The sequence below is a fragment of the Lepisma saccharinum genome, chromosome 9 (assembly GCF_977018435.1).
Source record: "Lepisma saccharinum chromosome 9, izLepSacc3.1, whole genome shotgun sequence".
NCBI lineage: Eukaryota > Metazoa > Arthropoda > Insecta > Zygentoma > Lepismatidae > Lepisma > Lepisma saccharinum.
Window position 1 is genome coordinate 67,499,408 of NC_139237.1, and position 22,115 is coordinate 67,521,522.

A 22,115-nucleotide genomic window follows, 5' to 3' on the forward strand; every position below is an offset into this window, starting at 1 on the left:
GCATTAAAAATAAACAAAAATACGTTGGAGTATTCAAATTGGTCTACTTACGCAAGTGAGTATGTATTCTTATGTGGACGACGTTTCGGAAGCTTTACTGCTTCCTTCCTCAGGTTGTCGTTTTCAGCTCGGAATATCAAGCCATGTCAGAGAAGTGTCATGTAAGGATACTGGGTGAAAGGTTTGGGTTAAAAACACTTCATAGTGCTTGACCTATACAGAATTAAAACCTCTTTGCTAAAAACCCCTTAAAACTCACAATAAAACATGTAAAAACCACCGCTACGGTAAACGGGAGTGGCCGTTGAAAGCCTAAACTCCCTGTCAAGGTGAAGCGAGCGGGCAGATGGCGCCACGCAGCGGAGTGGTACTTCCCCTCCCACGAGAGATCCCTCCCATCTCTTTTTCTTCCCCTCGTCACCAATCCAAGGAGAATTCCCGTTCCACCTCGGCTGCTTTCCTTACTTCCGATGTGACATGGAAGCCCATCGGGGCCCTTTTATTATTCAAATTGTCCCACTTTTTAAAAAAGCTAATCCATACGTCATCTAAATTGCCCTCGTCCCGGTTCAGTTTATTTCTGTGTCCCGCGCATATCAATGCCGTTTCGTACACATTCCTATCCAATTTACTATTACTTTTTTTGATAACCTCTCTTTTTATTATTCTATGCCCACTGTTTATTATATGCTCTGCAAGCCCCGTTTTCGGATCCCTTTCTTTGATGTTCTTATCATGTTCGCCCCATCTAATACGCATGCTCCAGCCGGTTTGTCCAATATATTCCATCCCGCAATTGCATTCAATCCTATACACCCCTTTTTGTTCATCAGGGTTATCTCGAATTTTTACCCCCCTCTTATAATCCGTGAAATGCTTTTCAATATTTCTAGGTGCTTTCGTCCCGCATTTCACACCATACTTTTTCACTGTTTTTTCAATTTTCTCAGTGAGCCCTTTATAGTACGGTATCCCAACATAATTAACTTTACTATCCAACCCTCCCTCCCTCATTTTCCTCCTTTTCTAACCTGCTATCAGAATCGGGGTTCCCCTTTGAAATATTCTTCCTTGCTCTCCTAGCTAACACGTTCTTTTCATATTCGGAAAATCCATTCTTCATTCCTACCTCTATTATCCACGATATTTCCTTTTCTTTTTCTACGGCATTATTGCATAACCTCTCAGCCCTTATGAAAAAGTTTAAATAAACATTCGATTTAACCCTACTTGAATGTTCCGATGCCTTATTAATATAAAGACTGCCTGCCAGGGGTTTGTGAAACACCCCTGTCTTTATCCCCTTTTCAGTTTTGGTAATACTTAGGTCCAGGTAGTTGATTTTACCCTCCACCGAATTCTCCCTAGTGAAGCTTATTCTGTCCTCTTGTTTTCCTAAGTCCGCAAAAACAGTGTTAAGATCTTTTTCTTTTCCAACTACAAGGATATCGTCCACATACCTACAGTAATATTTTATGTTTACTCCCACCCTTTCCATAACCGCTTTTTCTAAGTAATGCAAGAAAATGTTTGCCGCAAAACCCGATATCGGGTTGCCCATCGCTAACCCTTCTTTCTGTCGAAAAATCTTATCGTTTACGCGGAAATAATTGTACCCGGTTACCAGAAAAAACCACCTGACATATTCCCATGCTACCAATATATCCACGCCATGGTCTAATAGCCATCTTTGAAGGCAGTCACCGGCTTTCTCTCTCGGTACACTAGGGTACAAATTTGTTACATCAAAGCTGCTAATTTGGTCATCCCTCCCGATTTCTAAATTTTCAATTGACTTTTTTACCTCAAAGGAGTTTTTAACGCTATACTGGGTGTTAACATTAATCTTCTTCATTCTTTTAATTAATTCTTTTGCCAACCCATACCCTGGGTGTTCATATGTGGGGATTATTGGTCTAAGTGGGATCAGTGCCTTGTGCGTTTTTGGAATGCCGAATGCTGTGGGGATATTCCCTTCCTTCACTTCTTTAATGAGCTTCTTCTTTTCCCTGCTGCCTAAGGTTATGCTGGTTTCTATCCCACGTCTAATCTCATTTCTAATTTTACTAATTGGGTTCCCATTAACCATTTCGAAATCATTATTTAGAAAGCATTCTTCTAACTTACTTTGATATACGCCTTTTTCTATTACTACCATCTTATTTTCTTTGTCAGATCGAATGAGATACACATTATCTTCTTTGGCCCATTTTTTCACAGTGTTTAAATCATCCCTAATTCTCCGGTCATTTTTCTCTTTTTGCGTTCTATTCCCACCCCTGGAAACACACCCTCTCCTAATTTGACTCAACATGTGTTCATCAATAATCTCACGTACACCCTGCCTGACTTTGGACTTATCCTCTTTCTCGTCTAACTTCCCGATAATTTTCTCCGTGGCGATAACAACCTCCTCTTTCACAAACCGTTCATTCTTTACAGCGAATTTATGCCCCCTGCCCAACATATCACCCAAAGCTTTTGGGGGGTCTAATTTTGTCAGATTTAAAAAGTTTTCGCCCATACTATCGATATTACCCTCACATATTTTAGTTTTGTTAGTCTGCTTACCGATGCCTAATTTTACAGTTTTTCTCCTTATGGTTTCTAAATCTTTAATTTTTGCATTTTCGATGGTTCTAAAATGCCGCTCTTCGATGCGCCTCCATGTCAAATCGTCGAGTTTTTTCCCTATCTCCAAATGTAAATTATAACATTCATAGTTCAGTCTATCCACCTGCCCGTAAGCCTCCCTTATGCATTTCCCTAACATTTTATGTTGCAATTCTAATTTTTGCGACCGACAGTTATTGCTTAAAGGTTGATATCCCCATTTTAAAAATCCTGGCAAAACACCCATCCTCTTACATTGTTTAAAAAAGCCTATCCTAATCAAGGTTTTATTAAGTCTTATCCTCAACTTCTCGAATGCACGCACTTTTCTCCCCGTATCGGAGGTCAATAACATATTGGTTACGTGCGTGTTACTCACTATCTATAAACAAAAATACGTTAGAGTATTCAAATTGGTCTACTTACGCAAGTGAGTATGTATTCTTATGTGGACGACGTTTCGGAAGCTTTACTGCTTCCTTCCTCAGGTTGTCGTTTTCAGCTCGGAATATCAAGCCATGTCAGAGAAGTGTCATGTAAGGATACTGGGTGAAAGGTTTGGGTTAAAAACACTTCATAGTGCTTGACCTATACAGAATTAAAACCTCTTTGCTAAAAACCCCTTAAAACTTACAATAAAACATGTAAAAACCACCGCTACAGTAAACTGGAGTGGCCGTTGAAAGCCTAAACTCCCTGTCAAGGTGAAGCGAGCGGGCAGATGGCGCCACGCAGCGGAGTGGTACTTCCCCTCCCACGAGAGATCCCTCCCCTCTCTTTTTCTTCCCTTCGTCACCAATCCAAGGAGAATTCCCGTTCCACCTCGGCTGCTTTCCTTACTTCCGATGTGACATGGAAGCCCATCGGGGCCCTTTTATTATTCAAATTGTCCCACTTTTTAAAAAAGCTAATCCATACGTCATCTAAATTGCCCTCGTCCCGGTTCAGTTTATTTCTGTGTCCCGCGCATATCAATGCCGTTTCGTACACATTCCTATCCAATTTACTATTACTTTTTTTGATAACCTCTCTTTTTATTATTCTATGCCCACTGTTTATTATATCCTCTGCAAGCCCCGTTTTCGGATCCCTTTCTTTGATGTTCTTATCATGTTCGCCCCATCTAATATGCATGCTCCGGCCGGTTTGTCCAATATATTCCATCCCGCAATTGCATTCAATCCTATACACCCCTTTTTGTTCATCAGGGTTATCTCGAATTTTTACCCCCCCTCTTATAATCCGTGAAATGCTTTTCAATATTTCTAGGTGCTCTCGTCCCGCATTTCACACCATACTTTTTCACTGTTTTTTCAATTTTCTCAGTGAGCCCTTTATAGTACGGTATCCCAACATAATTAACTTTACTATCCAACCCTCCCTCCCTCATTTTCCTCCTTTTCTAACCTGCTATCAGAATCGGGGTTCCCCTTTGAAATATTCTTCCTTGCTCTCCTAGCTAACACGTTCATTTCATATTCGGAAAATCCATTCTTCATTCCTACCTCTATTATCCACGATATTTCCTTTTCTTTTTCTACGGCATTATTGCATAACCTCTCAGCCCTTATGAAAAAGTTTAAATAAACATTCGATTTAACCCTACTTGAATGTTCCGATGCCTTATTAATATAAAGACTGCCTGCCAGGGGTTTGTGAAACACCCCTGTCTTTATCCCCTTTTCAGTTTTGGTAATACTTAGGTCCAGGTAGTTGATTTTACCCTCCACCGAATTCTCCCTAGTGAAGCTTATTCTGTCCTCTTGTTTTCCTAACTCCGCAAAAACAGTGTTAAGATCTTTTTCTTTTCCAACTACAAGGATATCGTACACATACCTACAGTAATATTTTATGTTTACTCCCACCCTTTCCATAACCGCTTTTTCTAAGTAATGCAAGAAAATGTTTGCCGCAAAACCCGATATCGGGTTGCCCATCGCTAACCCTTCTTTCTGTCGAAAAATCTTATCGTTTACGTGGAAATAATTGTACCCGGTGGTGGGATAGAAACCAGCATAACCTTAGGCAGCAGGGAAAAGAAGAAGCTCATTAAAGAAGTGAAGGAGGGGAATATCCCCACAGCATTCGGCATTCCAAAAACGCACAAGGCACTGATCCCACTTAGACCAATAATCCCCACATATGAACACCCAGGGTATGGGTTGGCAAAGGAATTAATTAAAAGAATGAAGAAGATTAATGTTAACACCCAGTATAGCGTTAAAAACTCCTTTGAGGTAAAAAAGTCAATTGAAAATTTAGAAATCGGGAGGGATGACCAAATTAGCAGCTTTGATGTAACAAATTTGTACCCTAGTGTACCGAGAGAGAAAGCCGGTGACTGCCTTCAAAGATGGCTATTAGACCATGGCGTGGATATATTGGTAGCATGGGAATATGTCAGGTGGTTTTTTCTGGTAACCGGGTACAATTATTTCCGCGTAAACGATAAGATTTTTCGACAGAAAGAAGGGTTAGCGATGGGCAACCCGATATCGGGTTTTGCGGCAAACATTTTCTTGCATTACTTAGAAAAAGCGGTTATGGAAAGGGTGGGAGTAAACATAAAATATTACTGTAGGTATGTGGACGATATCCTTGTAGTTGGAAAAGAAAAAGATCTTAACACTGTTTTTGCGGAGTTAGGAAAACAAGAGGACAGAATAAGCTTCACTAGGGAGAATTCGGTGGAGGGTAAAATCAACTACCTGGTCCTAAGTATTACCAAAACTGAAAAGGGGATAAAGACAGGGGTGTTTCACAAACCCCTGGCAGGCAGTCTTTATATTAATAAGGCATCGGAACATTCAAGTAGGGTTAAATCGAATGTTTATTTAAACTTTTTCATAAGGGCTGAGAGGTTATGCAATAATGCCGTAGAAAAAGAAAAGGAAATATCGTGGATAATAGAGGTAGGAATGAAGAATGGATTTTCCGAATATGAAATGAACGTGTTAGCTAGGAGAGCAAGGAAGAATATTTCAAAGGGGAACCCCGATTCTGATAGCAGGTTAGAAAAGGAGGAAAATGAGGAAGGAGGGTTGGATAGTAAAGTTAATTATGTTGGGATACCGTACTATAAAGGGCTCACTGAGAAAATTGAAAAAACAGTGAAAAAGTATGGTGTGAAATGCGGGACGAGAGCACCTAGAAATATTGAAAAGCATTTCACGGATTATAAGAGGGGGGTAAAAATTCGAGATAACCCTGATGAACAAAAAGGGGTGTATAGGATTGAATGCAATTGCGGGATGGAATATATTGGACAAACCGGCCGGAGCATGCATATTAGATGGGGCGAACATGATAAGAACATCAAAGAAAGGGATCCGAAAACGGGGCTTGCAGAGCATATAATAAACAGTGGGCATAGAATAATAAAAAGAGAGGTTATCAAAAAAAGTAATAGTAAATTGGATAGGAACGTGTACGAAACGGCATTGATATGCGCGGGACACAGAAATAAACTGAACCGGGACGAGGGCAATTTAGATGACGCATGGATTAGCTTTTTTAAAAAGTGGGACAATTTGAATAATAAAAGGGCCCCGATGGGCTTCCATGTCACATCGGAAGTAAGGAAAGCAGCCGAGGTGGAACGGGAATTCTCCTTGGATTGGTGACGAGGGGAAGAAAAAGAGATGGGAGGGATCTCTCGTGGGAGGGGAAGTACCACTCCGCTGCGGGGCGCCATCTGCCCGCTCGCTTCACCTTGACAGGGAGTTTAGGCTTTCAACGGCCACTCCAGTTTACCGTAGCTGTGGTTTTTACATGTTTTATTGTGAGTTTTAAGGGGTTTTTAGCAAAGAGGTTTTAATTCTGTATAGGTCAAGCACTATGAAGTGTTTTTAACCCAAACCTTTCACCCAGTATCCTTACATGACACTTCTCTGACATGGCTTGATATTCCGAGCTGAAAACGACAACCTGAGGAAGGAAGCAGTAAAGCTTCCGAAACGTCGTCCACATAAGAATACATACTCACTTGCGTAAGTAGACCAATTTGAATACTCTAACGTATTTTTGTTTATAGATAGTGAGTAACACGCACGTAACCAATATGTTATTGACCTCCGATACGGGGAGAAAAGTGCGTGCATTCGAGAAGTTGAGGATAAGACTTAATAAAACCTTGATTAGGATAGGCTTTTTTAAACAATGTAAGAGGATGGGTGTTTTGCCAGGATTTTTAAAATGGGGATATCAACCTTTAAGCAATAACTGTCGGTCGCAAAAATTAGAATTGCAACATGAAATGTTAGGGAAATGCATAAGGGAGGCTTACGGGCAGGTGGATAGACTGAACTATGAATGTTATAATTTACATTTGGAGATAGGGAAAAAAGTTGACGATTTGACATGGAGGCGCATCGAAGAGCGGCATTTTAGAACCATCGAAAATGCAAAAATTAAAGATTTAGAAACCATAAGGAGAAAAACTGTAAAATTAGGCATCGGTAAGCAGACTAACAAAACTAAAATATGTGAGGGTAATATCGATAGTATGGGCGAAAACTTTTTAAATCTGACAAAATTAGACCCCCCAAAAGCTTTGGGTGATATGTTGGGCAGGGGGCATAAATTCGCTGTAAAGAATGAACGGTTTGTGAAAGAGGAGGTTGTTATCGCCACGGAGAAAATTATCGGGAAGTTAGACGAGAAAGAGGATAAGTCCAAAGTCAGGCAGGGTGTACGTGAGATTATTGATGAACACATGTTGAGTCAAATTAGGAGAGGGTGTGTTTCCAGGGGTGGGAATAGAACGCAAAAAGAGAAAAATGACCGGAGAATTAGGGATGATTTAAACACTGTGAAAAAATGGGCCAAAGATAATAATGTGTATCTCATTCGATCTGACAAAGAAAATAAGATGGTAGTAATAGAAAAAGGCGTATATCAAAGTAAGTTAGAAGAATGCTTTCTAAATAATGATTTCGAAATGGTTAATGGGAACCCAATTAGTAAAATTAGAAATGAGATTAGACGTGGGATAGAAACCAGCATAACCTTAGGCAGCGGGGAAAAGAAGAAGCTCATTAAAGAAGTGAAGGAGGGGAATATCCCCACAGCATTCGGCATTCCAAAAACGCACAAGGCACTGATCCCACTTAGACCAATAATCCCCACATATGAACACCCAGGGTATGGGTTGGCAAAGGAATTAATTAAAAGAATGAAGAAGATTAATGTTAACACCCAGTATAGCGTTAAAAACTCCTTTGAGGTAAAAAAGTCAATTGAAAATTTAGAAATCGGGAGGGATGACCAAATTAGCAGCTTTGATGTAACAAATTTGTACCCTAGTGTACCGAGAGAGAAAGCCGGTGACTGCCTTCAAAGATGGCTATTAGACCATGGCGTGTATATATTTGGTAGCATGGGAATATGTCAGGTGGTTTTTTCTGGTAACCGGGTACAATTATTTCCGCGTAAACGATAAGATTTTTCGACAGAAAGAAGGGTTAGCGATGGGCAACCCGATATCGGGTTTTGCGGCAAACATTTTCTTGCATTACTTAGAAAAAGCGGTTATGGAAAGGGTGGGAGTAAACATAAAATATTACTGTAGGTATGTGGACGATATCCTTGTAGTTGGAAAAGAAAAAGATCTTAACACTGTTTTTGCGGAGTTAGGAAAACAAGAGGACAGAATAAGCTTCACTAGGGAGAATTTGGTGGAGGGTAAAATCAACTACCTGGACCTAAGTATTACCAAAACTGAAAAGGGGATAAAGACAGGGGTGTTTCACAAACCCCTGGCAGGCAGTCTTTATATTAATAAGGCATCGGAACATTCAAGTAGGGTTAAATCGAATGTTTATTTAAACTTTTTCATAAGGGCTGAGAGGTTATGCAATAATGCCGTAGAAAAAGAAAAGGAAATATCGTGGATAATAGAGGTAGGAATGAAGAATGGATTTTCCGAATATGAAATGAACGTGTTAGCTAGGAGAACAAGGAAGAATATTTCAAAGGGGAACCCCGATTCTGATAGCAGGTTAGAAAAGGAGGAAAATGAGGAGGAAGGGTTGGATAGTAAAGTTAATTATGTTGGGATACCGTACTATAAAGGGCTCACTGAGAAAATTGAAAAAACAGTGAAAAAGTATGGTGTGAAATGCGGGACGAGAGCACCTAGAAATATTGAAAAGCATTTCACGGATTATAAGAGGGGGGGGGTAAAAATTCGAGATAACCCTGATGAACAAAAAGGGGTGTATAGGATTGAATGCAATTGCGGGATGGAATATATTGGACAAACCGGCCGGAGCATGCGTATTAGATGGGGCGAACATGATAAGAACATCAAAGAAAGGGATCCGAAAACGGGGCATGCAGAGCATATAATAAACAGTGGGCATAGAATAATAAAAAGAGAGGTTATCAAAAAAAGTAATAGTAAATTGGATAAGAACGTGTACGAAACGGCATTGATATGCGCGGGACACAGAAATAAACTGAACCGGGACGAGGGCAATTTAGATGACGTATGGATTAGCTTTTTTAAAAAGTGGGACAATTTGAATAATAAAAGGGCCCCGATGGGCTTCCATGTCACATCGGAAGTAAGGAAAGCAGCCGAGGTGGAACGGGAATTCTCCTTGGATTGGTGACGAGGGGAAGAAAAAGAGAGGGGAGGGATCTCTCGTGGGAGGGGAAGTACCACTCCGCTGCGGGCCGCCATCTGCCCGCTCGCTTCACCTTGACAGGGAGTTTAGGCTTTCAACGGCCACTCCAGTTTACCGTAGCGGTGGTTTTTACATGTTTTATTGTGAGTTTTAAGGGGTTTTTAGCAAAGAGGTTTTAATTCTGTATAGGTCAAGCACTATGAAGTGTTTTTAACCCAAACCTTTCACCCAGTATCCTTACATGACACTTCTCTGACATGGCTTGATATTCCGAGCTGAAAACGACAACCTGAGGAAGGAAGCAGTAAAGCTTCCGAAACGTCGTCCACATAAGAATACATACTCACTAGCGTAAGTAGACCAATTTGAATACTCTAACGTATTTTTGTTTATAGATAGTGAGTAACACGCACGTAACCAATATGGCATTAAAAATGATATTTCTTCTTCCAATCTAATCTATCTAAAAATTTTATTTGGCTCTTTTGGAAATGAGTTTCGGAAAGGTCAGTTGCTACACTTGTGAGGATATTTCAATCTATTATCCAAAAATTGAAAAGGGAGCAAAATTCTGTGCTTGAAATTATAGATTTGCTTAGTTATAATTGTCAAGTGTTAAGGATGGATTAGGAGTTTGCTTTTGTTGCTTAAAAGTAAGAGAAAATTACTGAAAATTGTCATCTGAGTAGTGTCTGTGAGCAAGGTGTTGGTAAGATTGTGTTTATATTCATTAAATTATGAGTAATGGAAAATGTGTTGCCATTTCTTGCTGTCCTCTCTATGAACATTTTGTCCTCCTCTTTTGCCATGCCCTGTCCTCTTTTTTGAATATATGTATCTGGTCACCCTAGGTGCAAACTAGGTGGCACATGGACCCCCTTCCTACATGCTTTTTGGGTTATCATTGGGTATTTGTTCAATTTTTATGGACAAAATATGTTTCCTATATATACATATTGTATATACACTCATGTTCAGATAAAGTGGCACATTTTTATAACCTTATAAAATGTGTCATTTTATGTGAGCAGGAGTGTACATTCTCTCTTTAGCATATTTCTAGTTTCTACCATTTTGGATGTTCGTTGGTTAACAGTACTTGAAACAGCCTATGTAGTTTAATTTTACTGTAGTATATTGTAACTAACCCAATATGAAGCTAGAACATTGTGATTCTTGCACATACAAACTTTTCAACATGTTCTGGATTGAGTCCATAAAATATCATGGCATGTAACATTGTAACCATCTAGATTTCTTTCACCAAACTCATACACTTCAGCCTTCCTGGTGACACTGTGTTCGGAATCCATTGAAGGTCCAGTTTCAATTAGCCTATATGAGCATACAGTGGACTTAAAATAAATATTAACACCCTCCCCTCACACCGTAAACAGTGTAACATAAAAAACAACAACACAAAACATTTTATTATTTTCAATTTCGTTGCAACTTTCTCTACGTAACAATAAAATCTACTTAGCAAAAATTATATTTTGTAACGTGAACAATAGCTGAAATAAAAACCAAGGAAAAAGATAAATTACTCCTTCCTGTTCAGTCCACTCCTAAAAGCTTCAACCAAGTCAAACCCAAAATTATGGAGCTAATTATGGAAATCTATGAATGAAATTGGTTTTTCATAGACGTTTCTCCATAATTTTATGGTTGAAAGTAAAACTGATTCTTTTGTGTCATCAGAATTAATTGCAGTACAAATGTATGTAATTTCTTTCAGCGAATAATTATTTTATTTGTTCTCATCTCCAGTGGCGAAGCGTAGAGTTGCTAGCAGGGTAGGCACAAAAGTTCGATAATATCCATTACTTGCTTAAATCTGTTAAAAGAAAGGGAGGGGGGCTATGTCATGGAGAGTGATTCAATGTCTCTCCAGGACTTATTTACTTGCCAGTGGCGTGACGTTTTCAAAAGTGTTGTTACCGACCATCAGTATGATAATTATGTCTTAGGCGTTCTCCTCCCGCCCACCAGATGCCATCGATCTAGATTTTTGTTAATTTCGTTTTTTTTTTTTTTTTTTTTTGTATTTTTCAACTCCTGATTTATGCACGCACCTCCAGAAAGAACTACCAATCATGAGACATCGCGGAAATCCAACGAATAGTGCTCGAGCCCTGTTGTCAATTCTTCATCACTTTTTTTCTAAATTTATTTATTTATTTTGCAATGAGGTGAAAAGGGCTAGAAGAACTCCATAATTTTCGGGTCAGTATGATGTTTGGGCCGTGAGCAGATGACAGAATTACGCACTTTCAGCGACTGTCAATTTGGTATGTTCTACTGTTGCCAACTTAGTTTTTTTTTTTAGCAAGACTTACTCGCACCAAGGAAAACACCATTGTTGTCAAACTAAAGGAATGGTTGTATTTAATTCCAGTCTCGGCTTTCTAGATAAATGAATTTCTGACACCTGTATGTGCAAGTAAACATATTTTAAATTTTGGATATTTTCGTCTCAGTTGTTCTGCTCTATGTTAATCGTGACGATGAGAATATATGGAGAATGAAATCAAGAGGATCAGGAAACATTGACATGTCCACAATTAGGTCACCTGGCTTCGTAACGTTTTAGGATGACCACTACGGGTCTTTCAAGAAAAAAACATACGTAAAGCAAGCCCGTAGCCAGGCAGGAGCCAGGGGGGCTCAGCCCTCCCTGGAACTGCCATCAGCCCCCCCTGGTACTGCCGTCAGCCCCCTTGACATTAGGTAAAACTATTTGTATAATTTTTTGGCAGTGAAGAGTGAAAATGTAGACAGCACATATTATTTTGCTCACAACTTTGGTGAAGGATAAATTCACATAACATGAACAGCAGCTATTATATTATTTATCTGTACCTTTGCTGCCACTGTTGCGACCTCCCTTTTAGACAGAAATCTGGGATTTTGACGTCGTCATGCAAATTTCCTCCGCATCTGCATCAAAGGTCAACAGATCCCAAGTTTTGGGAACGAAGGGGTGTTTCATTGCTTCGGGCAGGGGTGGAATGTACTGTAGGCACTATGATTGCATATCTTACAATTTTTTATGTGATTATAAATATCTGTATCATCAAAAGTAGTATGGATTGTGTAGTAAGGGATGATTTCAAGCGAAGTTTTTGTATATTTCTAAATTTTATGTAACTTTATGACCACCCCTCCACACACACGCACATAATTTACCTTCATTTAACACTGTTAAACTTTTGAAAAATGGACTTTGTTTACAAAGCCCCCCATGATAACCTGTGAGCCCCCCCTGGAGACCAATTCTAGCTACGGGCCTGGACGTAAAGGTGACCTATCTCATTCAGTGTGAATACTTCGCATCCTAGTTTGTTCTATCCACCTTTATGTGATAATAGAACATAGGATCCTTGTTTGGGACCCTTCTATGATGGCAACACAAAAGGTTACTATGTAACATATAAACAGGTTATAATAAATGTATTTGCTTGAGAGAATAGAATCCCAATTTTTAGGCGCAATTTAGCTCTTTTCTGCCAATCCAAAGTGACAACACTGGCCTGTTCCGCCAGACCTGAAACAGACCCCGCGATAACCCCACAACACTCTTTGTCCTAAACACAAAAAAAGACTTCCCTTGCATTGTACTCTCATTGACCGCCCTCTTGTTATCCCTCCAGGGTAAACGAAACTGCCTACCTCTTCGCTTGTATCGGCTCCATAAAAAAATGTCTGCTTGTAATATCTATTCGACGACAGTGTTAACGCATTAAATAACGTTTCAACAACTTTTATTTTTTTTAAAAAAATTGCTGTCACTTTGCTACTTGCAAAGGAAAATAGAGTCGAAAACATTTTAGAAGTTATTCTTATAAGAAGGAAACATGAAAGACCAAAAGTGGGTCCTACCTTACCGATGATTATATCTTCACTCAATTAAGAACTCAATTATTCTTGCATTTTAATCCAGCACTTCCTTGCATAAATCTATCGCTGCACACGACACGAGTGACGAATCACAAACAAAACTCTACTCTTATCCCGCCACGAACCTCGCGCTCCGAGCCACGCTCCCTTGTAGCGTCCTGAGCAAGAGGCAAGTTTTCACAGAGAGGGAACAAACAAGCGAGGGAATCCCCTCTCACGATAAAAATACATTATTCTGTTTCCAGTGAAAGTAAAACTACTTTGTAAATATAAGGTGTAAGTAGCATTTTAATTTACATAATTTGGTATGAAGACTTACTTTAGAAATATAAGTTCTTTAGACTTTCTGTTTACGCTACGGTGTTGGGTGAATCGACATGACCATCAGCACTCTGACCAGAAAACGAAGTCCGAACTACAGTACTCCGTAATTTTCAATTTCACTTACTCTTGTCGATAAAAGGAAGGAAAAACCTAAGTTTCGTACAAAATATGGAGAATGTACAATGAAATAGAAATCTCTCTGCACGAACACAGGCTAATGTTTATAAAAAAATGCTGGTACACCACAAATTTCCAACCCTGGCGGAAATGCAGTGTTGCTGACATTCTGTTCGTCCTAGTGGGTAACACCGCGAGGCCGGCCTCAGGAGCACGTTATAAGCATACGTACAGTACTCGTAAGATTAGGCTTCCCGCATATACTACCGTACGACAGAATGTGAAGAGAAGAGGCCCCAGCAAATGTGCCTCACTCCGTGGAAAGTTCGTATACTAGACAGGGTTAGAATTTTTTTGTAATTATCATAAATGAAAATTCCAAACTTTTGCATTGCATTACATATGTTTTGACGAAATAAGTAAATACAACTTTAAAAGAGTAATGGCGTGGGTAGGCCCGGCCTCCTGGCCTCATAGGACGCTTCGCCAGTGCTCATCTCTCAACCATTGTTTCCTTACAGAGATTAACTCAAGACGTACAAAACTTAACAGCTCTGTGCCAGAAAGCAGAGCTTGAGCTCAGAAGTCGCGATGATGAAGCAGAGACGATCCTCCGGGAGTGGCAGGAGAATGGAGCATCACCATCCTCGGAGGTTCTTTCGAGGATAGTTTCAATAAGAAATGAGGTAAGGATTACAAAAATGCTGAGCAATTCTGTTACAAAATTCATTAAAAGTTCAAATAATTACTGATACTTTTGTCTCAAAGGTATTTTAAAATTCTGGAAGATCCCATCTGAATTCTTTCCAGAGAAATGGGGCTAATTTGTTTGTGGATTTGAATAGTTTTATGGCAGTTAATCATCATCTACAATATGATGCCAGGGTTCAAATCCCAGCCTGGGATTTGAGAGTATTTCTTTATCAATTTCATCCTATCATCACTTATCCTCATCATCGCGATTAGGCAAAAGTTACAGAAAAGCGATGGTAAATAACAAAAATCCTATGAAATTGGACATTGTAGCAATTTATAGTAATTCTGAATATTTATAAATATTAATATATAAGTACTTTCCATTAGAACTATACCATATCAATCTAGAATGGCTTTTAGATTTTAGTTCTGGATGGAACACTTCGACCATTCATAAAATTTACATGAGATAAACAGAGTACTAATACTAAAAGATACCCAAATTCTGAAAAAGTATAGGCTGGTTTCTTGTGATTAAATTTGAACTGATAACTTGGTATTTGTACATGTTTGTCCCTGGTATTGTAAGTATAGATAGATATAGGTAAAATTGATAATAATTTATCCATCCATAATTTCTACAAAATACCTTATTGGGTGGGGTAATGTAGTCACCTTGTAATCAAGAGGTCCCGGGTTCGATACTCGGTGGAGGCACATAGTGGTTTGTATCCCATTTTAAACTGTAGGTCCAGTCCCGATTAGCTTTCTTGTGCATAAAGTGGACTTAAAACAAAAACTCATTCACTCACTTATTCATTCATATTGAGTGCACAATTTTATAATTTCTGTTGTGTTGTAAAGCTATAATTCGTGTATAAATAAGTTTGTAAATAACTCTCTAATATGCAGCCTCATTTCATAAGGCAAAACCCGTGAACATGCCTTAATGAAGAAAATGAATGAAGTTTTGACATTGTAACGTGATGGTTGCGTACGTTAATAACAACAATCAAAATTTTGGAAGGCGCGGGGACAGTCCGTGGACCGATTTATTGTACGTACGCTAAAAAAAAAGGAAAAAACCAATCAGTTACAAAAGTCACGGTTTTTTATGAGGTTAATGACAAGTGTTTAGCACTGTCACCTCAGTCTCTAACGAGAACCTAATTTAACATAGTATTCAATCCGGGTAAACGGGATAGGTTGAAACATACGTTCAATGCAAAAATACATTCAAGAATTTCTGGGAATGTTAACTCTAAATCAACGAGTAAATATATCCACGAGTCAGTCTCCGAAAAATTTGTTAGAATACAGTTTGACCAGCTCGTAATACAAAAATGCAATTTTTCTTTCTTTGGAAAAAAGGTCAACATATACTGCAATATTTAGTTTGAGACACTTAGTCAAAATTTATTATGCTAACCCCGCAACGTAGATCGATTAGCATTTCAATCAACAAACATGTACATTGAACAATATTAACAATTCCTCCCATTTAATTCTCACGTAGATGTTTCAAAAGATTCAACAATTATTTTTTACTACGAAGGTCTGTACATTAAACAGCAAGGGAGCAAAAAAAAAAAAAAAAAAAAGACAATCATCAGAACACGCATGCATTCGTAACATTTAAATTTACAAGGTCAATTTTTAGCAGTATGTGAATCCTGTACATATTCTTTGTGACAAATTCCCCCCCCCCCTTTTTTACCTTTGGTGCTTGCATTCCTTTTTTTTCCTTTTTTTTTATCAACACATACGAGAGAATATTTCTATCCGTCCTTGTGCCAACCAACAATTATTTTAATTGTATTTCCCCATTCCCTGTGATACTTTATTAAATTCCGCTAGGACCTGCCTTGCTTACAAAAAATTAAAGATTGAACGCCACTTTTACTTTCCACAAGAACAATCGCGACGAAGACTCATTAGACCAGTAATGCATCGTTATTTTATCCACCATTTGAGTTGTATGACATTTGTCACTCCTTCCTTCCAATATTTAAACTCATAACTCGGTTCAGAAAGACGTACATCTATCTCGCACACTTCACTGTCACCTATGCAAAAAGGTGGGTTGAAAAGTACATACCTCAACAGTCGTGGAAAACTCGTCCTCGCTGACCAATTGAACTTCTTCAGTATGGAGTCAAATATGGATATGGTGCCTTCCCTTGGTAGTCTTCATACTCGTACACAATCCCGTGTGCTGCCACTCAATCTTGCTTCATCGTCAAGTCCCATTTGTAACTCCATGGTCCTAGCATCGAATCGTGCACTGAAGAAAACATCGACTAAGCTGTCCAAAGGTCAAAGTGAAGTCCGCTCACTGCATTCACTCCTCCGGAAAAAAAAAAATGCAGTTCTTCTACCTCTTTACTGCCAAGCGGTACAATAAAATGAGCCAGTTTTCATAGTAGTCCGAGTAGAAAAAGGAGAGTCCAATACTACAACGTGTAACTGACGGTAGATAGATAAGTCTCGTCCGGCGAGCCACTGTTCCTCTCTGAACACACGTCGTCTCTCCTATCTACTTCAAGGCTCGGTCGCTGGTTCGGGACTGCCAGCTGAATCAGGACTGCAGAGCTTCCTCGCTCGTAATCGCAGCACTAAAAAAGGCCAGTGGAGACCTCTAGCGGTCAGTCGCTCACCCAACATACAACAACACAGACGCAAGGCGTACCGACGATTTGAGAGGAAATGTGAGGCTTTTCTACGCGGTACTTTAACGTAATACCGTTTATTACGATCCGCGCAGAAAAACGTCACAAACTCCCCCAACTAGCGAAAAAGGAATACGTTGGCAAAAAGGCACATAACTATCCACAATTGAGCATATAATCCCTAGAGCACCCTATACATATATTAGCAAATCCCCAAAGACATAAAATATATAAATATATAGTATGTTAATTACCCACTTTTTTTGACCTTTTTGAATAACCATAAGAACCACACAATAAATAGGACCAACCATACAATGTGGTGATACATACAAAACAAATACCTAAAAATATGTCATGCAAAAACTCATTACATTTTGACTAGACTAGGTAAATATCTGAAATATACATAATACTTGTAAGAAATTGAAACACAATGAATAATATAAGTAATAAGAACTATAAATATGATCGTAAAAAAAAAGATATGGATAAAACGATTGCAATCTAAAAAAAAAAAAAATGAAGATGAACAAACTTGATGAGAAAACAACAATGAACAATTAGAATGTGAAAATACATAACAGTCCTTTTACAAGGAATACGAGTACAGACGCCGGTTAAAAAGGCAATAAATCATGTTAGGCGTTCAAGTTGGCAGTACACTCAATAAAGTAAAATATACCTGTTACATAGCACTTATATTCGGAGGGGGAGGGAGCTGATAATGAAAAAGAAGTCCAGATATACACTGTCAGGATGAGTATTTCCCAAAAAAAAAGGAGAGATGTTTAACTATCTAATTATCATTCCAGGTTGGATATGTTGACTTTCCCAATTGATGCGTCGATTCATCATTCCAGGGTGGTACACTCAATGTATAAGTTTCCTCATAAAACATGAAAATAAAGAAAAAGCAAATTAGAAGAGAAAAAATGGAAGAGAAAAAAAAGATAGGAAAGAGGAGAGGAAACCTAAAAGGGAGGGGAAATACAATAAAAAATAGGAGCACCAATTACAATTTTTGATTAAAACAGTCAATCCTAAATATACTCCAGAATTCGCAGTAAGTGATATACAATAAAGATTGTTAGCAAATGAAGTTAAGATTTACTTTAAATATGAATTGACTCTCCAAAGCAAAATATTACAAATGGATATAAGTTATATCATGTTGAAATACTGAACATAGAAAAACATGTCTACACAAAAAATTGTATAAAGTATAAATCCTCAATAAACTCTTAATATTCTAAGACAATAAACAACCTAAATACAATACCAAATCGTTATATTCAATACACCTGTTACATTCAAGGAACTGGGTCATGAGGATTGTAATTATTTGGAGAGGGACGACGTCGGCAATAAGAAGCTGAGTGTCCAGTTCTCCGGCAAAAATTACAGTACAAAGGGTGAGATTGGCGTGAAGGGCGATTTAAATTCTGCCCCCGGTTTGCAACATTGGGAGGTGGAGGGGCCGCATGCCGGTCAATGTGACCCAATTGCCGTTGAGTATATGCCTCTTGCATTTCCAAGGGGGTGATAGAATGAGCCAATGTCACTAACTCCTGCATAGACTGTGGGCGGGACTGAAATAATAGACAATTAGTCGAGGTGTTGTTAAGATGTTGAAGGATAAATGTTACTAAAACAGTAGAATCCCAGCCCAATGCTAAAGCCTCTGCCGAATCGCGGACATCTGACACATAAATATGAAGCGTCTCTAACTCTCGTTGAGGGCACGTAACGTGAGCATTAACCAAGGTGTTATATAAGGACATCGGAACCGAATGTCGCCATATATATATATTTTCATATCGTGCCAGGACATCAGAGAAGCAATAGCAGTCGTCCAAAGGGTTTGTAAAACTCCCGCGGTACGGCGAGTAGCATTTTGCAGTAACCAGTGCAAAGGATATTAGTGAGATAGCACTAGACGTTGTAGGGCTAACATAAACGTGAATAATGCGGTATGGCTTTGACCATCACACATAACCAGGGCATTAATATGGGTATCTACATTCCTCAACATGATCTTATGAAGGATAGATGTGTCACTATTAAGGTGAGAAGACGTAACCAAACTTGGTGATGTGGGGACCGTTACGGTCGCTGCAGCCATGGCAGGCAAGGGTGAAGAAAACATTGAGGAAACTGTAGAAGTTGTAGCCACTGTATCTTGTACCAAAGGTGCTTGAGAGGTAACCTGGACCGGATTCACAAAGTGGGGACCAGTTAAAGATGGCGGTGGTGGTAAAACAAATGGGGAAGGTTCCTGCTGTATCGGTACCAATTCACCAACATCGCTGAACTCCGTTGGAGGCATGATAACAGAAATATCTATTAGAAAATCTATCCCCCCCAAAAATTTTGTAATCCTGCATTCCCAAAAGGGGTAAAGGTGAAATCAAAAAAAAATTTTTTCAGGAAAGAAAAAAAAAATTATGAAGGGGGTTGTTGTAACGCTAATACTACAAACTATTGTAATATAAGGGGAATTTTTTTTTATATATTTCTACTATAAATATTAATCTAACCAGCTCTGCTTCCAGGAACTTTGTAACGTGATGGTTGCGTACATTAATAACAACAATCAAAATTTTGGAAGGCGCGGGGATAGTCCGTGGACCGATTTATTATACGTACGCTAAAAAAAAGGAAAAAAACAATCAGTTACAAAAGTCACGGTTTTTTATGAGGTTAATGACAAGTGTTTAGCACTGTCACCTCAGTCTCTAACGAGAACCTAATTTAACGTAGTATTCAATCCGGGTAAACGGGATAGGTTGAAACATACGTTCAATGCAAAAATACATTCAAGAATTTCTGGGAATGTTAACTCTAAATCAACGAGTAAATATATCCACGAGTCCGTCTCCGAACAATTTGTTACAATACAGTTCGACCAACTCGTAATACAAAAATGCAATTTTTCTTTCTTTGGAAAAAAGGTCAACATATACTGCAATATTTAGTTTGAGACACTTAGTCAAAATTTATTATGCTAACCCCGCAACGTAGATCGATTAGCATTTCAATCAACAAACATGTACATTGAACAATATTAACAATTCCTCCCATTTAATTCTCACGTAGATGTTTCAAAAGATTCAACAATTATTTTTTACTACGAAGGTCTGTACATTAAACAGCAAGGGAGCAAAAAAAAAAAAAAAAAAAAAAAAAAAAAGACAATCATCAGAACACGCATGCATTCGTAACATTTAAATTTACAAGGTCAATTTTTAGCAGTATGTGAATCCTGTACATATTCTTTGTGACAAATTCCCCCCCCCCCACACTTTTTACCTTTGGTGCTCGCATTCCATTTTTTCCTTTTTTTTTTTATCAACACATACGAGAGAATATTTCTATCCGTCCTTGTGCCAACCAACAATTATTTTAATTGTATTTCCCCATTCCCTGTGATACTTTATTAAATTCCGCTAGGACCTGCCTTGCTTACAAAAAATTAAAGATTGAACGCCACTTTTACTTTCCACAAGAACAATCGCGACGAAGACTCATTAGACCAGTAATGCATCGTTATTTTATCCACCATTTGAGTTGTATGACATTTGTCACTCCTTCCTTCCAATATTTAAACTCATAACTCGGTTCAGAAAGACGTACATCTATCTCGCACACTTCACTGTCACCTATGCAAAAAGGTGGGTTGAAAAGTACATACCTCAACAGTCGTGGAAAACTCGTCCTCGCTGACCAATTGAACTTCTTCAGTATGGAGTCAAATATGGATATGGTGCCTTCCCTTGGTAGTCTTCATACTCGTACACAATCCCGTGCGCTGCCACTCAATCTTGCTTCATCGTCAAGTCCCATTTGTAACTCCATGGTCCTAGCATCGAATCGTGCACTGAAGAAAACATCGACTAAGCTGTCCAAAGGTCAAAGTGAAGTCCGCTCACTGCATTCACTCCTCCGAAAAAAAAAAATGCAGTTCTTCTACCTCTTTACTGCCAAGCGGTACAATAAAATGAGCCAGTTTTCATAGTAGTCCGAGTAGAAAAAGGAGAGTCCAATACTACAACGTGTAACTGACGGTAGATAGATAAGTCTCGTCCGGCGAGCCACTGTTCCTCTCTGAACACACGTCGTCTCTCCTATCTACTTCAAGGCTCGGTCGCTGGTTCGGGACTGCCAGCTGAATCAGGACTGCAGAGCTTCCTCGCTCGTAATCGCAGCAGTGGAGACCTCTAGCGGTCAGTCGCTTACCCAACATACAACAACACAGACGCAAGGCGTACCGACGATTTGAGGAGGAAATGTGAGGCTTTTCTACGCGGTACTTTAACGTAATACCGTTTATTACGATCCGCGCAGAAAAACGTCACAAAAAAAAAAAAGCTTGCCATGTCTGATCGACATACATTTTATATTGTTCCATCCTGAAGATTACACGATTTTACATTTTTTGAGAACCAAGATGAAAAATTCTTAACATGCATGAAAATATAAAATCTGGGTTCCACTGTATATACAATTTAGAATCATTCTTTTCCCAGAAGTACAATAGCTCGAAAGTTTGCTAACAGTTGCCTATCATGTATCAACTTGATTTTCTCGTGTCTTGCGTTGAATTATTACTAGCTTATTTCTGTCTAATTAAATTAGTAGAATTTACCATAATATTTATAGTATCCAATGTTTTTATTTCTTCAGGTTCCACTTTTGAAGGAAAAACTGAATGAGAAGGAGTTGCTGCTGACAGAAAAAGCTCAGAATTTTGCTATGACAAAGAAGCTTTTGACGGACAATTATCATCAGGCAGCTACTCAAGTTAGGAAACAGTACGAAGCAATAGATAATGCCTTGGAGGTGAGTATTTGGCAACCTAAGTTTTCAAAGTACCAGCACCAAGGAATAAAAAGGTAAAGTGCTCCCCTGTGCTTAGCACCACGCCATGAGGGCGTATAGGGTGTGTGAGGGTAACGCCCCACACTTTCTTGATCCGGTCATGAGTGGGGGTGATGTGATCAGCATCACGCCCTTGACCGCCTTTACCCCCCAGGGTTTCCCCAAGGAATGGAGATTGTAACTAACTTTGCACATGCCACTGACACTAAATTAATATCAGATGGAAACTATTCTACACTCAGGGATACAATGTTAAATGGCTGGCAGAATATGCCTCCCAGATATG

General features: G+C 38.9%; 1 protein-coding gene across 3 annotated transcripts in view; it reads left to right on the forward strand.

Moving 5' to 3' along the window:
• corn (microtubule-binding protein cornetto) overlaps positions 1 to 22,115 on the forward strand; it is a 162,598-nt gene that overhangs the window by 135,965 nt on the left and 4,518 nt on the right. For all 3 annotated transcript variants that reach the window (XM_083128334.1, XM_083128335.1, XM_083128336.1), the window contains 2 exons: positions 14,105 to 14,269; positions 21,635 to 21,790. In XM_083128334.1, the coding sequence (XP_082984460.1) occupies positions 14,105 to 14,269; positions 21,635 to 21,790 (321 nt within the window). The remainder of the gene's footprint in view (positions 1 to 14,104; positions 14,270 to 21,634; positions 21,791 to 22,115) is intronic.